This window comes from Sebastes umbrosus, chromosome 17 (genome assembly GCF_015220745.1).
Source record: "Sebastes umbrosus isolate fSebUmb1 chromosome 17, fSebUmb1.pri, whole genome shotgun sequence".
Taxonomy (NCBI): Eukaryota; Metazoa; Chordata; class Actinopteri; order Perciformes; family Sebastidae; genus Sebastes; species Sebastes umbrosus.
In genome coordinates, this window is record NC_051285.1 from 24,353,185 (window position 1) to 24,371,606 (window position 18,422).

General features: G+C 45.6%; 1 protein-coding gene across 7 annotated transcripts in view; it reads right to left on the reverse strand.

The window, feature by feature from the left end:
* The window catches only part of auts2a (activator of transcription and developmental regulator AUTS2 a), a 353,398-nt gene that overhangs the window by 7,499 nt on the left and 327,477 nt on the right, over positions 1-18,422 (reverse strand). For 5 of the 7 annotated variants that reach the window (XM_037749588.1, XM_037749589.1, XM_037749587.1 and 2 more), the window contains 5 exons: positions 6,947-7,517; positions 5,328-5,632; positions 3,018-3,262; positions 1,956-2,000; positions 117-212 (listed from right to left, as the gene is read on the reverse strand). In XM_037749588.1, the coding sequence (XP_037605516.1) occupies positions 117-212; positions 1,956-2,000; positions 3,018-3,262; positions 5,328-5,632; positions 6,947-7,517 (1,262 nt within the window). Of the gene's footprint in view, positions 1-116; positions 213-1,955; positions 2,001-3,017; positions 3,263-5,327; positions 5,633-6,946; positions 7,518-18,063; positions 18,227-18,422 lie in introns of those variants that run through there. The other 2 variants (XM_037749593.1, XM_037749590.1) reach the window with 2 other exon arrangements.

Consider the following 18,422-nt stretch of genomic DNA (forward strand, 5'->3'; position numbering starts at 1 on the left):
GACATAGATGGAAACAACAAGAATCTCTGTAAATAACTCCTAGTTTCAGTTTGTCTTATCTGCGTGTGTGTGAGAACAGAGAGGGAGCGTAGTGGTGGTGTCCCTGTGCGTCTTACCTTGGGCTGAAAAGCGCCCTGCAGCGAGCCGAAGGGCCCGGTCGGGGGGATGACGGGGGGAAGGCCAGACATGGCCGGTGGGTAGGCGTGGAAGAGCTGAGGGAGAGAAGAGGAAGAGGAGGCGTGAGGATGCTTCGGTCTGTCAGTGAAATGCAGGACAACAGCTATATAAGGCAGTGGAGATGGAACAAACGGGTTATAGTGAAGGATGATCCTCAACATTCAATCTTTTTTTTAAATTTTTTTAGATGGGGGGAAAGTTACAAATGATTGCCTACATGTTTCACAAACTGCAGGTTTATAAAATATTCCGTGCTCATTCCTGGTGGATTTAAATAAGTGGAGAAAAAACACTCCTTTGATGTGAAAACTAGAATGTTGTAATACAAGCAAAACCAAACGTAAACCAAACAAGCGCTCCAGGCTTCCATAAAACTATCCTGAGGAGAAACAGATAGGTAATCAAGCACTCACTATAATTGTTCTTGTCAATCACATTAGCCTTAGTGGAAGTACAGAACGTTTTTCTGCACTTGCATGCTTGCGCTGCTTTAATCACGGATGGTGCAACAGAATTATTTAAACTTGGGTTGCCAGGATGAGTTATTATTGGAAGCGCTCGAGGAGATGCTGTGAGATTTTAAAATGCAACTTGTTTCTCCCTGTGCATCATGTTTTAAGACGTCAGTAGGTTTTATAGAGAGGAAATGGCTTCGGGGTATTTGCTGCTGCTGCCATAATAACGGCGAGGAAATTCTAGGAATCAGAAATGAAGCACTTAAAAACAAATAGCAACATTCTGCAACATCTATTTAACCCGGGGTTGGTCTGGACACAAACGCATGATTTTTTCTGATATTAAAATCGCAGCTCAGTTTGAAGAAAAAGCACACAGCAGGTGTCTGGACGCTTCAGCAAACACGGTAGCAGAGTGAGGTCCAATGATTCAAATAAGTCCCCTTTAGTGAGTAACAATCATGAGCAAGCCACTGCTGTTAGCAGACAAATACAAATGAAGAGTAGTAGGTAAGACAAAGATATAGTATTCCCCCTGGCAATAACGCAGTCTCCGTTGTAATAGAGTGCTCCAGGGATGACCTATTTTTGTAGGCCAACCAGGAAGTTGGCATCGCCCTGGGTTCCCTCGACTAAAAGCCAATGGGATTTTTCCATTGGGATAATAAGCTCTGTTGCAAACGCAAGTTAATTTACACAAATGAGCAATACTTTTCTGATTTTTGAAGTGTAAATGCAATCGCCAGAAGTAAAAAGCTAACATTATACATATAAACAAACTCCACCGCGTTCACATTAACGCAAATACACACGAGGCTGTTAAAGGCAGACGGGTCGCTGTGATGACATTTAGTAGTCTCATTTAGCCACTTGTTAGCAACCGCCTTTTTAAAAGACATATAAAGGCTTCAAAATTCACGAGTGGGACATTTTATATTGTAGAACAAAACATTAAAAAATCCCCTTGTGTTAACCACAGACCTTATTTCAGGGCATCTAACTAAAAACCCATTGACTCCCAGACGAGGGAACCAGAAAGGCTAAAATGCTCAAACTCATTTCTATGCACAACAATGTTACCGTTGTATGCATGCACAATAAATCGTGTGCATTAATCACAACATTAGCTGGGACTGAAGGGTGAAATGGTACAGCTAGGACGCTTACAGTGTCCATTAAGAAGCGGATGAGTGATTGCATGGAAATCATACATCAACACACATACACACAGCCATAACACCAACTTTCATGGGCTGGAATGGCATAATAATGGCAAGCAACAAACTGCTCTGCAGGCAGATAGTAGGCAGTAGGGAAACTTACACTGTGTCTGTAGAAGGGGTCCACTTTTGTTGGGTATTTTTCAAACTGTAGGAGAAAAGAAACAGAGCTCAGTAGAGAAAACATGAGAACCTGCAACCATTGGCCTCTTTCAGGGTCATTTCAGGCCGACACAAAATGCATCACAAAGTGTATTTTGAGAACATGCTCACAGATTGACATCATGATCCAAGATCTAAAAACTGTGATTCAAAGTTCAGCTCCTTCCCAAAACCAGACTGTTTTTTATCCTCCCCTTTCCGTGATCATCTGAAGACCTTTTAAACTAGCGCGGGTTCTGTGTCTCATTTGGTCTCCTTTTAGTGGTGCAGCGCGGGCTCGGGGCGAACATTTCCCCAGTCAAGACTAAACACTGCAGCCATAAAGAGCCTTTTTATGGCCTCATTAGCTGTCAGAGGCCTCGCCATGCTGCCTTTGAGGTATCATCAGAGCCAAGCGAGCCCTCTATGGGCCAGGCAGTTATGAGAGTGTGTGCGTGCGTGTGTTTGTGTGAGTTTTAGGTCCAGCCACCCATTGCCTGTGGTCTCCCCCAACAAACAGCAGGGCTCTTAACGCAAGGCATTTGCCAGTAATGAAAACCCCCAAACGGGACCAAATGATGTCATTAAATTCAGAATGAATTAAGCGTATTATGTTCTGAAAGCTGGCTCTGAAGTTAACATGCTTTGGGCGAGTTATTGCCAATTTAGAAAATAACGGCGACTCGAGTCTGGAGTCCTGGAGTACGCCAGAGCAAACACTAGAAAGGCTTTCTGGGAGAATAAAGGCATGATTGTAGCGCAGACGGACACACATGGCCATCATTGAAAGGCCGCCACAGAGACCCGCAGGCTGCAGTGTGCCGCTCACACACACACGTCAAACTGTGTAAAATCCTCACTCTCACAACCGCAAAGTGAAAACACTTTCAGTGCCATGCCCGCCCACTCTTCTACACATGTTAAACTCATTATTAGAAGACATATGAAAGCATTTTGGCTGCAGTGATTTTTCCCCTCCCTCTCCACCCTCGACCCAATACAGGTGCGTTCTACTTATCCTCACGTTTCTGGCCGGGGTACGCACCATGGGCGGTGCTGGGGTGGGCATGATGGCGTGGGGGAAGGGCGTGAAGGTGTGCTGGTGGGTGTGCTGGTGGGTGTGTTGGTGCTGATGCTGGTGCTGATGCTGATGCTGGTGCTGGTGGAACTCGGTGCGCAGGTAGGGCGGAGGGCCCAGCGAGGCGCCACGGTCGGCGTTCTGGGAGGCCAGGAAACGGGTGTTGAGCTCCTGGCGCAGAAGGTCTTGCTCTGGAGAGGAGCGTGAGAGAGAGAAGGGAGGATTAGGAGTGGGTTTGTTAACGAGGGGAAGAGGACTGTCGAGAGTTCTCAAGCATTTTTCAGACTCAACTGAACATACACATTAACAACCACAGACCCCATTATGTAAGGTTTTCCTAGGGACCTCCATATGGTAAGAATGTCATAGTGGTAGATTTGTTTCTGTCTAGACTGTAGATAAAGTTAAGTTCTGAAAGACAAAACCTAGGGCTGTAGTTAACGTGATAACGCGTTAACGCCACTGATTTCTTTAACGCATTAATGCAACTTGTGATTTTTGGTTGTAGCGGGCTCAGTTTTAAAGCTAGAGTGAAGATACAGGTATCATATGAAACTAGGAGTCCATTGGTACCAACCATGTAATAGTAGCTTGCAGCGAAGGAGGTTAAATAAAGCTCCAAACCTATGCTAAATTTTGGCGAGGAAAAACTGGCATGGCCATTTTCAAAAGGATCCCTTGACCTCTGACCTCAAGATATGTGAATGAAAATGGGTTCTATGGGTACCCACGAGTCTCCCCTTTACAGACATGCCCACTTTATGATAATCACATGCCGTTTTGGGCAAGTCATAGTCAATTCAGCACACTTGCCAGCTGTTGTTGCCTGTTGGGCTTGAGTTTGCCATGTTATGATTTGAGCATATGTTTTTATGCTAAATGCAGTACCTGAGAGGCTTTCTGGACAATATTTGTCATTGTTTTGTGTTGGTAATTGATTTCCAATAATAAATATATACATACATTTGGACAAAGCAGCATATTTGCCCACTCCCATGTTGATAAGCGTATTAAATACTTGACAAATCTCCCTTTAAGGTACATTTTGAACAGATAAAAACTGTGTGATTAATCGCGATTAAATATCTTAATCGATTAACAGCCCTAAAATAAAATATATATACTTGATATTTATGTGTCTCTAATTGAGAAGTATTCTAGTTCATTTAATTACAGTGAAATTAAAGTATTCCTCATTTTGCTGGGTCCTGCTGGAAGCCCCTCAGAGACGCCTGGACTCCAACAAGTGGGAGCTACATATGTCAAACAGGAAACCATGTCAAAGTTACAGAAAAAAAGAAACCACCAGTGTAGGAATGGCTGTGATTATCAGCATGTCATCTTAGATTTAAGCGAGGCTCGAGATGATTAGAACTGCCTGAGTGCTGGAACTGTCAAAAGCTGTGATTTGATACACCACAGCCCCGCTGAGACAACAACATCTGTTGTTCTAATAACCTCTGCGCAGCCCGTGGAGAAAGAATGGATTTCAAGTAATCGCCGGCTTTTCTTCTAAATTCAACAGAACGTGCCTTGAGAGATTATATCTGCTCCTGAGTAACCTTATCCTTCCTATTCCACCGCGACTCGCTGCGATATGTTCTGCATTCATTCCAAGCGTTATTGGGCGGGGAGTGGGGGAGGTGGAATTTTCTCTTCATAAAAATTTCATTAGTATCTTTTGAGCAAAATCCAGCTCGCTCCGTTCCGTATTGACCGAATTGATTTCTCGCACATGAACACTATTCAAGGTGAATATGGAAGTTCTGGGAACGTTGCTAAAGGTGAGTCGTCGTCCACCCCCCCCCCTCCTCTTCCCACACTGACCCTGACATTTAGCTGGACGGCACAACGTGCAAATGTGCACGGGGTCCGTAATCGCTTTTGCAATGTGGCCGAGAATGCTGGTGGATATTACTGGTGTGTAGAGAGTCGATCAATCACAGCATGACAGAAAGAGTGTGAACTTGAACTGTCCACGCGACTATAAACACACTAAACTGCGGACGTGGAGTACATGTGGATTATCTTGGATCCGGTTGCGTGTTTCTTTAAATAATTACAGGGTAACATTCTGCCTGTCTCTGCATCTCAAATGATGCTGAAATGATTCCTCGTGTGCTTCTCATATGTCTCTGCAACCTGATGCAACAACTGGCTAAAATAAGAGTCTGCTTTCTGTTTTTTTTGTGCAATCCCCTGCCACATCACTTGGGGGCGATGTGGGGATGTTTGCAAGCAGCCTGTGATGTTTACCTGAGTAGGCACTCCCAGCAGCGGGATGTCCTGGTGCTGGCAGGGCGCTAGACGTAAGTGGTGGTGGTGGAGGCAAGGCCGCTGGAGGAGCGAACATATTGGGGTGATGTGGGTGCGGCGAGGACTGCAAGGCAGGGGGGAAGCCGTGGGGGGTGCTCTGGTTAGCCGCCAAGGGCAGCGGGAAGGAGGAGGCTGCTGCTGCTGCTGCTGCCGCCGCTGCAGGGGGAGGCGGGTGGTGGGGGTGTTGCAGAGAGGGAGTAGGGGGCCCGTGGGGCTTGGTGCCTGGGGTGCTGCTCCTGCTGCTGCTGTAAAGAGAGAGAAAAAAGATGGAGAAAGGAGCCAGGTTAAGCCAGGCGTGATCAGTCAAAATTAACACTTGTTCCTCCACATCCCCTCATCTCCATCTGCTCCGACGCTCAATTCCCAGCACAGTGTTTTCACACCTCGACTGTCCTCCATTTACAAACGCCTCCCTGCCTCTCCCTTGTGCTTCACAGAATCCAGGGCAAACATGATCCGCGAAGAAAAAAATAAAAACCACCACATTCACAACACCCTCGGATGCAAATAAACCACCGCTGGCAAGCATAACAGAATGTGCATCTGTCTTTGAACAGCTTCTGTTAAGGCACTTCCTCCAGAGCCAGGTAGCGAACATGTGCATCGGAAATGGGATGAGAAGGGAGAGAGGGTGTGTGTGCATGTGTAAGCAAACAGTCTTTTGTAGTGTGTGTGGGTTTTCCCCGGGGGCAGTCACAGAGCTCGCGTCTCCACAGCTCCGCGCGCTAAGCCTAAAAGCTCATTTGCAGCGCCCGCTCTTCGCTGTGGGCCCCGGCCGTGATTATTCACAGCGGGTGCCAGGCCCTGTTGGCGCTCTGGCAGACTGGCAGGGCTGGCACGGGGAGAGGGAGGCAGAGCCAAGTCCTGAGAGCCTGCGAGGCAGAGCTGTTGTTGGGACTGAGTGGATTCTGAAGGAGCCGTCCTGGAGTCTTAAATTAATGAAGAGAGCCTCGTAGGCCTCAGTGCCTCTCAACAGAGAGAGGACACAACAGCTCTATTGTTATTTTTAATAATATGAAAAATGACTGTGATCAGGGTGTATTTGAACACATAAAGTGGAATTCCGCTGAGGATTTTTTAAAGAAAATTGACAGCCCTCTGAAGCATTTCATGTTTTTCTAGGAAGAATATCACAACTTTGAGTCCGTTTTCCTCCTGTTCTCATGCACAATAAAATTCAAGGTTGTATTTAATCTATTCCACATACGGCCTGTATAATTGGTGGGAGCTGGAATCTATACAGAGCCCTGGTGACGGTGTGGGTGGCTAATAAATCACAGGCACTCAGGGTGCAGTTTGGCCCCGTTGTTAATAATCAGCACTACTGTTTAGCTCGGGAACTTCAAGCTCTCCCTGATAGCAATTTACATACTGATCGGGCATCATGCGCACTTCCAGCTCAAGAGATATTCTAGTATTTTCAAGTGTGTGTGAATGCGGAGGTTTTGTCTGCACTACGCTGCACACAATTTTCTGCATCAGAGCGCATGAGGACATGAGAGACGTGAGTGTTTTCTATAATAAACTGATGTGTGAGGTCGTGTGTTGTTAGCCTTTACCTGTGACCGTTGAGGTTGTGGCCGTTGTAGGCGGAAAGGGGCCGTGGGTGGCAGCGTGACGGGGGCCGGTGGGGCCCGGCCTGACTGGGGTGCTGTTGGTGAGGGTGATGGCTGGGGAGGGCGGGCGATGGCGGGTGTGGGTGAAGGCTGGGCGTCGGCGGAGGCCGGGGGTGGGACAGCAGCTCGGGCTGATGCTGGGGCCGGGGAGGGGGGAGCGGCGAGGGCTCTTGGCCCTGAGCGAGAGGCAGGGCTGCGGGCGTCTGAGGCCTGGGGAGAGCCTCTGAGCGTGTGGGCGGGTTCGTGGAGGCCGGAGCCTGGGTGGGGCCGTTTGTTTGGGTCCGATGAGGGGACAGGGGCTGGGGGACGGACGGCTGGGGCTGCGGCTGGGGCAGGGGGAGGGCTCGGGGGGGCAGAGGCTGACTGGGAGGGCTGGATGCAGGGGGTTGGGGGTCCCTGCAGGTCTCCTGGCTCTTCTCCTGACTGCGCTCTAGGCCTGACACCTTGAGGAGGCCTGGCCCATGAGGCTCCTGGCTGCCATTGGTGGAGAGCACATGGATGCCAAAATCTGGAACTGTGAGAAATAAAACAGAAAGAGAAAAATATTTTTTAGTTTCCAAACTGGTGGTCCATTTGAACATGCAATTTCAATGGATTAGAAGCTGGCTACACCCAACAAGATCGTTCCTTCAGTGTACATACACCAAGCCCAGATGCTCAGCTCAGGTTAAATCACTAAACCTCTTTGAGGCTCTTTATATATGATATCTCTAATTCTTTTCTTTCCCCTTGTTTCCTCAGGTAAAAACCAGAGACTGTGTATAAGAAGTGGACGTAGTCACAGTGACGTCACCCATTGGTTTGTGGACTGCTGCTTTGAAGCCGTGCGTGTGTGTGTGTGAGAGCTACAGGCCTTTTGTAGACTCTTGTCTATCTAACTGCCATCTCCACTGCCATGTTTAGTGTGTGTGCGCTGAGCTGACAAACAGCCCCACAAACTGACACACATTTCTTCCTACTTTTCCTTCTCGTAGCGACACACCCTGCTGGGGTTTGCAGCTGTGCCAGCACAAGCACCAATTCCTGAGCCCTTTCACGCAGCCTTAAACACCGTCCCTGGGGACAAACTACACAGCTGAAATGTGTTTTTCTTGTTCAGACTAAATCAGTTTGTATCGTACACAAAACAACATCACCTTCATTTCAAGGGTGTTGCTTTTTTTTTTTTTTTGCCTGGATGAAAGAACTTCCATTTGCCGGACAAATTAAATGTATTCCAGTCGGATTTGTTAATGAGGCGTTTCAGCATGTTCCCACCACTCACTGGTAGGGCTGTCCATAATACCATTTTTTGGCCTTCGAAGCTTTGTGGCGCGACAGGCTGACATGTTCTTCTGTGTGTGCACCTCTAAGCACAGCGACATCTGACTGAGAATAAATAATAATAATAAATGTTGAATATGAACATTATTCCTCCTTCATTGGCTATTTTGGGATTTATACATTATTATGATACATACATACTATGATTTTTTTTGACATACTATACTGTGACATTTTTTTGTAAATTTTTTTAGACGTGTGCCACAGGGCTGTGTGCTCAGCCCACTCCTCTACTTCCTCTTCACCCACGACTACGTTCCTATGCATGGCTCCAACTTCATCAGAAAATTCGCAGACGACACCACGGTGGTAGAGCTGATCAGCGACAACAACGAATCAGTATACAGGGAGGAGGTCCAGCACCTGGCAGCATGGTGTGCTGACAACCTTGTCCTCAACACACAGAAGACAAAAGAACTCCCTGCCTTGACTGACCTATACCGCACACGGTGTCTGAGACGGGCTGGCAACATCATTAGGGACCCCTCACACCCCAACCATGGACTGTTTGCCCTCCTACCATCAGGGAGGCGGTACAGGAGCTAAGGGACAGCGTTTTCAACAACACCACTACCCTGCTGAACTCACAGGCCCGGCGCTAGCCCGCCCCACCGCCCTTCATGATCTCTGGAATACAGCACACACTCTTTCTCTCTCTCATGGACCTCCACTGCTCTTTGTATTTACTCTTATCTGTACAATCCTCTCCTGTATATTTATAACTTATGATTCCACTGTATATACATATCTACCCTCCTATATTCATCTTATATATATTCACTTAGTTCCATATGCATATAGTTCTATGTACATAATTTCTCTGTGTTTAGATATAACTCTACCTGTATATATCATCTATTGTTTAAAATACTCTTATACAAATGTGTTATACAATATCCCATCAGTATGCAATTTAGAATATCAGAATATAACACATGTTGATCACTTGCACTTTAATTACAATCTGTATATGTGTATATGCCTATGTACATACACCCATACATCCTCATTTGTATATATTGTCTTTACTAGTTTGCTGCATTTCGTTGTACTATGTGCAATAACAATAAAGTTGAATCTAATCTAATCTATACTGTGTCATTTTTTCCTAATTTTGTTTCGACATACTATGCTATGATTTTTTTTAACGTTTTTTTGACATACTATACTATGACATTTTTTGACATACTATACTATGACTTTCTTTACATACTATACTATGAATTTCTTTAATTTTTTGGACGTATCATACCATGACTTTGACTTGCGTAACAGATCTATCATGTGTAGAAACAAACTAGCTGAACTGTGCAAACTGTACACAGGTTAACATGGACATTTGCATAGCTGCAGATACATCACAACTGTCAGGTTTTCTTCCTTCTCTTTCACTTCTCCCAAAGTCAAAAAGACACTTCATCCAGATAAAAATTGCACAGCAATTCTTAAATAATATTCATCTTTGCAAACACTGGTGTTTGCTCTTTCCACATGCAAACAGGCCTGGGAGTGATGACAGTTGGAGCATATCAAAAGACACTGCAGGATAAAAACACTGCATTCATTAATTCACTTTTTGCATATAGCATGAAGGACAGGTGCGCATTTAGCTTGCAGTCTGAAAAGGTGAGGATCATTTCATGGACTTTCAGTAATTGCCAAAAACCAGCAATTACCTGCCATTAGAAGCCCTGTTGGGCTCCATTATGTACCAAGTGTGAATTAATCCAGAGAATGAATAATAGCTGCTGTACAATGTTGAAGTCGCACAGAACAATAGCTAATAAGCTCCGTCCGGGGGTATTTCTCTGCAGGGACCACCTCCTACAGAACAAAGTGCTCAGACATCAGCAGTCAGCTTGGCTGCTCCAGAGGGAGAGAGGCTCATGGGGGATGACAGTGCATACATAAACTGTAATTAACTCTCCCCGGGCCTCAGGGGGGTTTAGGAGAAGGAGTGAGGGCTCTCCCTTAGGGAAGCCAGCTAAATCCTTTACCTGCCAAAAGAGGTGTAGATGGGACCCAGCTCTCCTGGGCTGCACTGAAGAGCAGCAGCCTGTCACAGCGGGCTGACACACTACTCCCTCCAGACCTACTCCACTGGGAGCAGGCTGAGCTAACAAGTCCCTAGGAGAACCTTCTCCCATTAGCATTACAATGCAAAGCGAGGTATTAGCGACCCCAGGTGCATGTGATATCGTAGTTAAGGGTCAGGGGAGGTAATTCCTGGTGCAAAATCCCAATCAATATCTACAATAACAGCTATTGACTCCTGCTCTGTGTGGGAGAGAGCTTACTGGGACATCTGCCAGCCTGTCAGGAAACAAAAGGCACACTTTGCGAGTGTGTTTTTTTGTAATAGTCTTTGTTAAACGTCTTTGGGCTAGCACAAGAGAAGTCCCCTCATAATGCAGAGAGGCGTCAGCTTTCAAAGCTCCTTACAGAAAAACTAGATCTCTTCTTTGGCAGCCTGCGCACAAAAACACATCTCCATTCAACACTCACGTGCGTCAATGAACAAGAAAGCCCGGCAGCCCTTAACTCCATCTCCCTCACCCTTGTCAATCTTCTCCACTTACAAATGCTATTACCGGTCAAGAGAGACTGCTGCTGGCAAACAACTCCGCCGCAGCAGACGGGGAGAGGAGAAATTCCCGTTTCTCAAGTCTCCCGCTGCATCTCTCGCTCCCCGAGGTCCACGGCTTGTTTTGAGAATGTGCTAACACGCTAAAAAGAGGGTGTCTATTCTGGTCATAATGAAGACTCCAGGGCCGGGCGGAGCGGGGAAGAAGAGACGAGGAGTGTGTATACGCCAGCTTCCCTCCCGCGAGGGTTCATTTGTCAGTCTTCTTCATCCCTGGAAACAAATAAGCGCAATTCCCGCTTGGGTTACTCAAAATGTAGAGCCCTGCTGTTTCTCAACGTTTCAGCAGCAGCGCGATCTCTAACTAGTGTGCGTTGCTCGCTGGAGCATTACAGCGGAGGATGAGGCCTGTGGGTGTGCGGGTTAGTCAGGGAGGCAAAAGCTAGAGGCCGAATTTAAGAGGTGAAGGGGGTACGGGAGGGCTTTGTGGGGGTCAGCTGGGTGTGTGTGCGTGTGCAGAAAAGCCATTCATTAAGGCTGGATGTCAGGGGACCCAGCGAGGGGCTTAGGGGGATAACTCATTATCCCGGGCTGAGCCATCTCCTACTGTTCACACACACACACACACACACCACCACCTCCACTCTGGATTTGTATCTCCCTTGCATGGTTAAAGCTACACTGCAGCATGTAATCATGAGCAACAACTCTGATCTGGTCAAACTGAATATAATGTGATAATATGGAAATGTGACACAGTATGACGAAGGTGAGTGAAAAACCTCCACCCCTTAAAAATGTTATTAAAAACTAGGATACGCCTATCTCCGAATTCGATACTCTCATGATACCTGGGTGCCGATACGATATGTATTGTGATTCGATATTACGATTTATTGCAATTTTTGTTAATTTTTTTTACGCTAGACCATGGGAAAAAGTTGAATCATACAATTCTAGGGATTTTAATTCTTAGGATTCGACAAAAAACTCTAAATTGATACGGTAAAAATGTTTGATTTTCAGCATGTATGTAGTCAGAGATGTCCTGAAGTCAAATATATCAGTCACTGTAAAAATAAAGACATTTCCCTCACAAATCAGTGGTAATTTATGAGGGACATGTAACGTTTTATACTTCTAGTGAATACAATCCAATGTTTGTTTTGGTTGACGGATATAGAACGGATATGACGTCATGTTACTCAGGCTACAACAATAAAAACGGTAACTCCCTTCTACCTCCGCATAGACTCAAATAAAGCAAATATACCGATTCTAGCATTTGAATGAATCGCAATTCACATAGGTGAATTGATTTTTTCCCACCCCTATTAAAAACTGCCACAAGACATGAGATAACAACAAATTCATTGGTATGCAGACTATGCTCTGCTTTTCATCTCACCTCTGTTGTTACTGTCCTGCAGTGGACCACGGCTCATTAGCTCCATGCAGCTGTATTTACTTTTAGCATTGTTTTTTTTTTTTTTTAAAGTTATTTTTTGGGGTGATTTTTAAGCATTTTATTGATAGGACAGTGGATAGAGTGTTGGAAAGGGGGAGAGAGAGAAATGACATGCAGAAAGGACCACAGGCCGGATTCGAACCAGGGTCCACCGCTGCTAGGACTGAGCCTTGGCATTACATGGGCGCTCGCTCTACCGACTGAGCTAACCAGCCGCCCTTTAGCATTGTTTTTAATATGCTGCTAATATCACGTTGAGCCTGCAGGGTTAATAGGCCTGTGTATTGGTTGGCTAATGGTCCTTCATCAGCAAGGTATTTGGACTGGTGCAGCCATGGGCAAGACAAATGGCTCAAATGTGCACTGTGTTACGATCCACAGAGGGAGTGACAGGAGGGCTGGCAGAGCGAGATGCAGAACATTAGGAAGTTTAATACGCTGTTAGGTCATTACTGCAGAACATAAGGGGATTTATTTAGCATACTATATTTCATTGTCATCCCCTGGATACAGCCTGGCCTCATATAAATGATTAACAAACAAGCGCCAACGACATCATCTTTTAAAAAGCGAGACTGGCAGGCCAGCACCTGCCCTTTTGAGAAATACATTAGCGTCCAACTCGCGCCAAAACCACTTTGCTAATCTCTCTCTCTCTCTAATGTGAGTGGGTGGATATATGACAGCCTACGCCCGCCAGGCCTGGAGACATCTTGACAAATTGATGGCTGTTGAGACCTCCGCGACATCCCAAGCCTCCGCCCCTTGCCGTCACCCCTGCCGTCTCATCTTCCTCAAAATAGCGCGGCGGCGGCATTCTACACCCTCGCACTCATTTATGGGATTGCATCCAGGCAGGGGGTCGCATATCTCCAATCACACAAAACCAACAACCTAACACATAGCAGGAGCCACGAGACTGACAGCTGAGCCACGGCCGCTGGGTGTGCGTCAGAGCTGTGCACCGAGCACTGAGGCAGAGAGGGTTGAGTCTGACGCACTGATGCTGGTGCTACAGAGACGAGGCCGCTGTCTGGCCAAACTACCAGAATACAGCACTAATCAAAGACCCCCATATGCTGAGCAGCAGGATATGGAAGGAGCAGCATTTTCTCACTTTATTCACCTCTCTAATGAGGAACAGTGCAGTGGTGGAGGGAGTTTTCAGAGCCTTTACTGGCATACAAATACAACAACATAAAAAATAAATAATAATCAGAATTGTATGTAGGTATCACCAATAAAATGAACTTTACTGCAAACTGATTTTGAGAAATAAACTAGTAACCACAGCTGTCAGATAATGTAGCGAAGAAAAGTAGGCGATAAAAATTCCATAAGATGGAAAGAAAAATGAAGTACAAGGTTAATTTTGTGTGTTTGTTGCTGTCCAGTCTACACGAGTCACATTTATACATTTTTTTCTAAGTGAAAAGTTTGATGGCATATTTAGCTAACATTGTTAGTGACCATATTCTTGATTTAATTTAATTAATTAATTTATTTATTGTTATTTTATTTATTTACTTAATTCTATTTTCATTATAAATATAAATCCTATTTAATTTCATGTTTAGCTATTTAGTTTCAAGTGATTTTTATTATTATTATTAATGTATTTATATAAATGTACCTTGTTACAGAAACAGAGTAATAATATACACAGTGAAGTGTGGTGTAACTAATGAAAATAACATGCAGATAAAGGGATCAACAATAAAGGGCAACAACAATACATAAATACTGGTGGTTTGCCTTGTGATGACTGCCAGTTTAAGCAAATTGCTTTCCAGTCTTTTATGTACCAACACATCAGTGCCTGTGACCTGAGTGGTATTAAACTGAGGACACAACAGCACCAAACATAGTAACCGATAATGCCCAGAACAATAGCCAGTTTCATTAACTGACGTCTCTATTCACAACAACTAGACAGCAGGTCAGAGTTGCTGTACTGGAGGCTGTGACAGCTGTGTAACTGTTGAGAGCATCGAGGAAACAGGTGGTGACAGGGAGGGAGGAGCAGGTCTGCAGGGAGGGCAGCCTGCTCTGCATTATGGACTCAGGGGGACCAGATGATGCAATGGCAGGTAACCTCTGGGTGCTGACTGCAGGTCTGTCCTGTTCCAGTGTCACGCTGCAACACTAGCTCACAAGGGGTGACTGAGGTTTGTTCTTGTTACTGTTGAGCAACACATTCTACAGCTAGTGGCTTGTGAGGCTGTACATATACACAGCGGTACTTTGTTCTAAAAGTAACCTGAGGCAGGTGTTTTGTTTACCATGTTCACCATCTTATTTAGCCTGTTATTGTGCTAACATGTATTAATTAGCACTAAACACAAACTACAGCTGAGGCTGACGGGAATGTCATTATTTTCACAAATAAAAGTAGTGAAATTAATAAAAAAAATTGACCTGATGATGGTGCCAGATGAAAAGTTAAGGGATCAACAAAGTGATTACAATTCATCCTGAGGGGAACACGAATATCTGGGCCAAATTTCATGTCAAGACATGTTACTCAAAACCACAAATATCAACCTCATGGTGGCGCAAAAGGAAAAAGTCAGGGGATCATAAATTCATTAGGATGCATCATCTAGGAATCATGAAAGTCTGCACAAAATTTCATGGCAATCCATCCTACAGTTTTTGAGATATTCCAGTCTGGAACATAGACTGTATATGTTGTAGTACATTTATGGATTGTGGATTTTACTAAGTAATTTAGTAATTTTCTATTATGGCCTGCCAATCCGAGAGCTGTGCTTTGGCAGCATTTAGCTTGGTGTGGATGGATACTGTAGCCTGTAGGCACTTAGCACTGTAAAAAAAAAGAGTCTTTCTAAGGAGAAGCGCTGACAAATCCAAAACCCAGAGCTGTCTGTCACAGCTGACAGAGACCTTCAAAGTTGCACTTATTCACTGTCGCCCCATGACTCTTTTTCTCTATCTCCGTCTGGTATTCTCCAACCCCGCTCCCTGTTGTGCGGCGGTAAGCAGAATCATGCCCAAACCTCTCACAGATCACATCGCTCTTCCAGAGGCAACAGCTTTACCACACTCCAGCGACACAGTGCATTTGCTGAAAAACGCACCACGATGCCACCGGTGAATCATAACAAACTGATTAATTTGGTCCAGAGACATTCTTCTTAAAGCCGTGTGGGCCGCTGAGACTGATCTCACAGTCAGGTAAACAAAGGTGGGTTGTTGGGAGGAGGCTAAGTTTCTCTGCCCTCCACTTTGTCCTCTCTCCTCCGCACACATCATCACCCTGCTTCTGCTCAGAAAACAGAAAAATAAACAGACGGAGGCAGGCTGTTTGCTCAAGTTGAATCAATTAAAGTGCACACTGTGCTGAACAAGGATTTGTGGCCCTCATTGTGAATTCCATCTTGCATTGGTATGTCTCAGTAAACATTAATTACAATCAGGATCTCCCTCTGTGCTGGGCTGGGCTTCCAGAAGCTGGTGGAATAAAATCTCCCTGAACAATATTCACAGTGCTATGCAGAATGTTTTTAAAGACAATTGGCCTCAGGCCTTTAGTCTGGAAACCATTTAGTCCCCGAAAAAAAGGAAAACAACACTGCAAACTCGCTCCTCTTCTATCTCCATATTTTGTTTGACAACAAAATTAGAGTTGTAATTGAGCAGCAAGTGTTGACAGTGGTCTGACCTCAGCAGTGGTTTAGGCAGCATATGTTCCCCAAAGAGCTGCTCGGTGAGGGACCGAGCTGTTTATTTGTTCTCAATGAAGCCTGCAGTCGCATTAATGGCAGACATCTTTAACAGATCTCCCTCCCACACAGAGGAGAACAATAAACAGCAGGCCGCTCGCTTCTGTCAGAGCTCGCTCTCACTTGTGTCCTCGCTTCCACATGCTCATAAAAGTCTCAGAGACCCATCGAGCCAACACACAACACACTGTCCTTCCGTTTTCTCTCCATGTGTTTGTGTCTTTACAGCAACTTGTCTATTAGGTACAACTACACACTGTCCAATACTATAGTCCTTCCTGTGTGTCTTTCTCCAGTTTTTCTCCTCCTTCTCTGGGAGCTCGGTGGAATACCCTGGAGTTCACATTAGTGGATGACATCTGAGCTCAACTCCCACGTCTGTGGGACTGGAAGGTGTTTTGAGATCCCAGATGTTCTAATAATCCTCTCTGGTGCCCAAAGTAGAGGCGGTCCATGTCCCCTAAGTCTGCACATTAACCAGGGGGATTCATGTCCTCATCAGCAGAGACACCGCCCCATAATGCACCTCTGACATGACTGTCAGTTTAGAGTCTTGCTGAGGAAGTGGTTAATTCCTACTTTGCCTGCCTTGCTAAAAACTACAAGCAAATGTTTACAAATATAATGTTGCTGAGTAGCAGAGTTATGAAATATTAAATCATCCATCTTTGCTCACTACATCTCAGCCTTTCTTACCCTCAGGTGTGCATAAACTATATGTTATGAACTTATTTTTAAAATTCAAAAATGTGAAAAAAACTGTTATCTTATCGGTATCGGCCATGAGAATTATCGGTTATTGATATCGGCTGAAAACATATCCATATCGTGCATCCCTAACTTGCACTTTGGTCTGATATCAGTTCACAGAGAAGTTGAAACCTTGTGTCGGTAACGTCAGCCAGGGAAGCTTTTTCCCTGATCTCATAGCCAAAGCCTCCGGAGAATCTTCAGTCTATTAGCTCCTTATCCCTCCCTTCTCCAGCTCTGAAGACTTTAACAGCATTAGCAGCTCTGAGAGCAGTAACACCACACTCTGTGATACCCTCTCGAGTCTCCAGAGTGTCGGAGCACCTCGCAGCGATGAGTTCACAGCTCACAGGCATGCGTGTTGGACATGCCCCAGATGGGTAGCTCAGGGCGCTGGGGCCTGACAATGATGGACGCTCCCCTGCTGGCCCTCCCAGACTCTCCGTCATGTCAGCAGCTCTCTAAAGCTAGAGCCGAGAGGGGTGTCGGGTTACGCAGCCTGGACATCCCGCCGTGTGGAGGGTCTTGGACTGGAGCTGTTTTATTAGTGTTAGACTCCCAGGGGTGGCTGGGGAAGGGGAGTGGAAAGCTAAACAGAAATAAAGATTGGGGGGGTTAGGTGAGCGGGCCAACTATTCTGGCTGCGACAGCGTGACATGTGTAGCCTTTCGGTAAGAACACCACAGCATGCCGATATCCCCTCACAGTAACACAAACCGCCGCTTCAACAAGCGGTGATTGAGCAAAAGGCCAAAAGCGGGTGGGAGGGTTGTTAAGCCGCCACTTTTAACATCTATATTTCATGCCTGTCTCATTTGCTTTATGAATTTTGTATCACAAGCTGTGAAGTCAAAGCATGTGTGTATACGTAAATATAAATAGTGTGTGTACAGTATGTGCAGTGATGTCATGGTGCGTGGTCTGCGCGGTTAACCGACACATAAACCCCTGACTCCTCGTCTAAGATAGACTGTCTGGATCCTCTGTGAAATGGTAGCAATCGGGGGTAATTGGGCTTAGTGAGCCACTGAATGTTCTGAGCTCTTCTGACAGATGCGAGGCTGTAGAAGAGTGGCTGCCAGACCGCTGAGAACAAGCACTTACACATGTTTACAGTACAGCAGAGAGAAACAGAGGTAATACAAGAGTGACAAAAGGAGAGAGAAACTTGCTCTGTCCTGTCTCCTACCTTTGCTAGCATCCATCCGTGCTCCATTCACACTCTGTCTGGTAGACCCTGCCTCCTCTCTCTCGTGTTAATGAAGCCATTTACTAACAGAGAGCTGCAGCGACAACACTCTTCCACCCACGGTAGCTCTGATTACAGCTGCTCCTGTAATGGCTCTTAACTGGTTCACTCTCACTCCCCACCAGCATGTGGAAAATCTGCTGCCTTAAACAGCTCCTAAATGTTTGGACACCTTATCCCAGCACCGCCACCCCCCCCAAAAAAAACACCATCACCATCTTTTAGGTGATCATGAGGATGTATCGGTGGCAACACGGTGTCCCGTTTCCAGCTCGCCTTTAGAGAACAAATCTTTATAT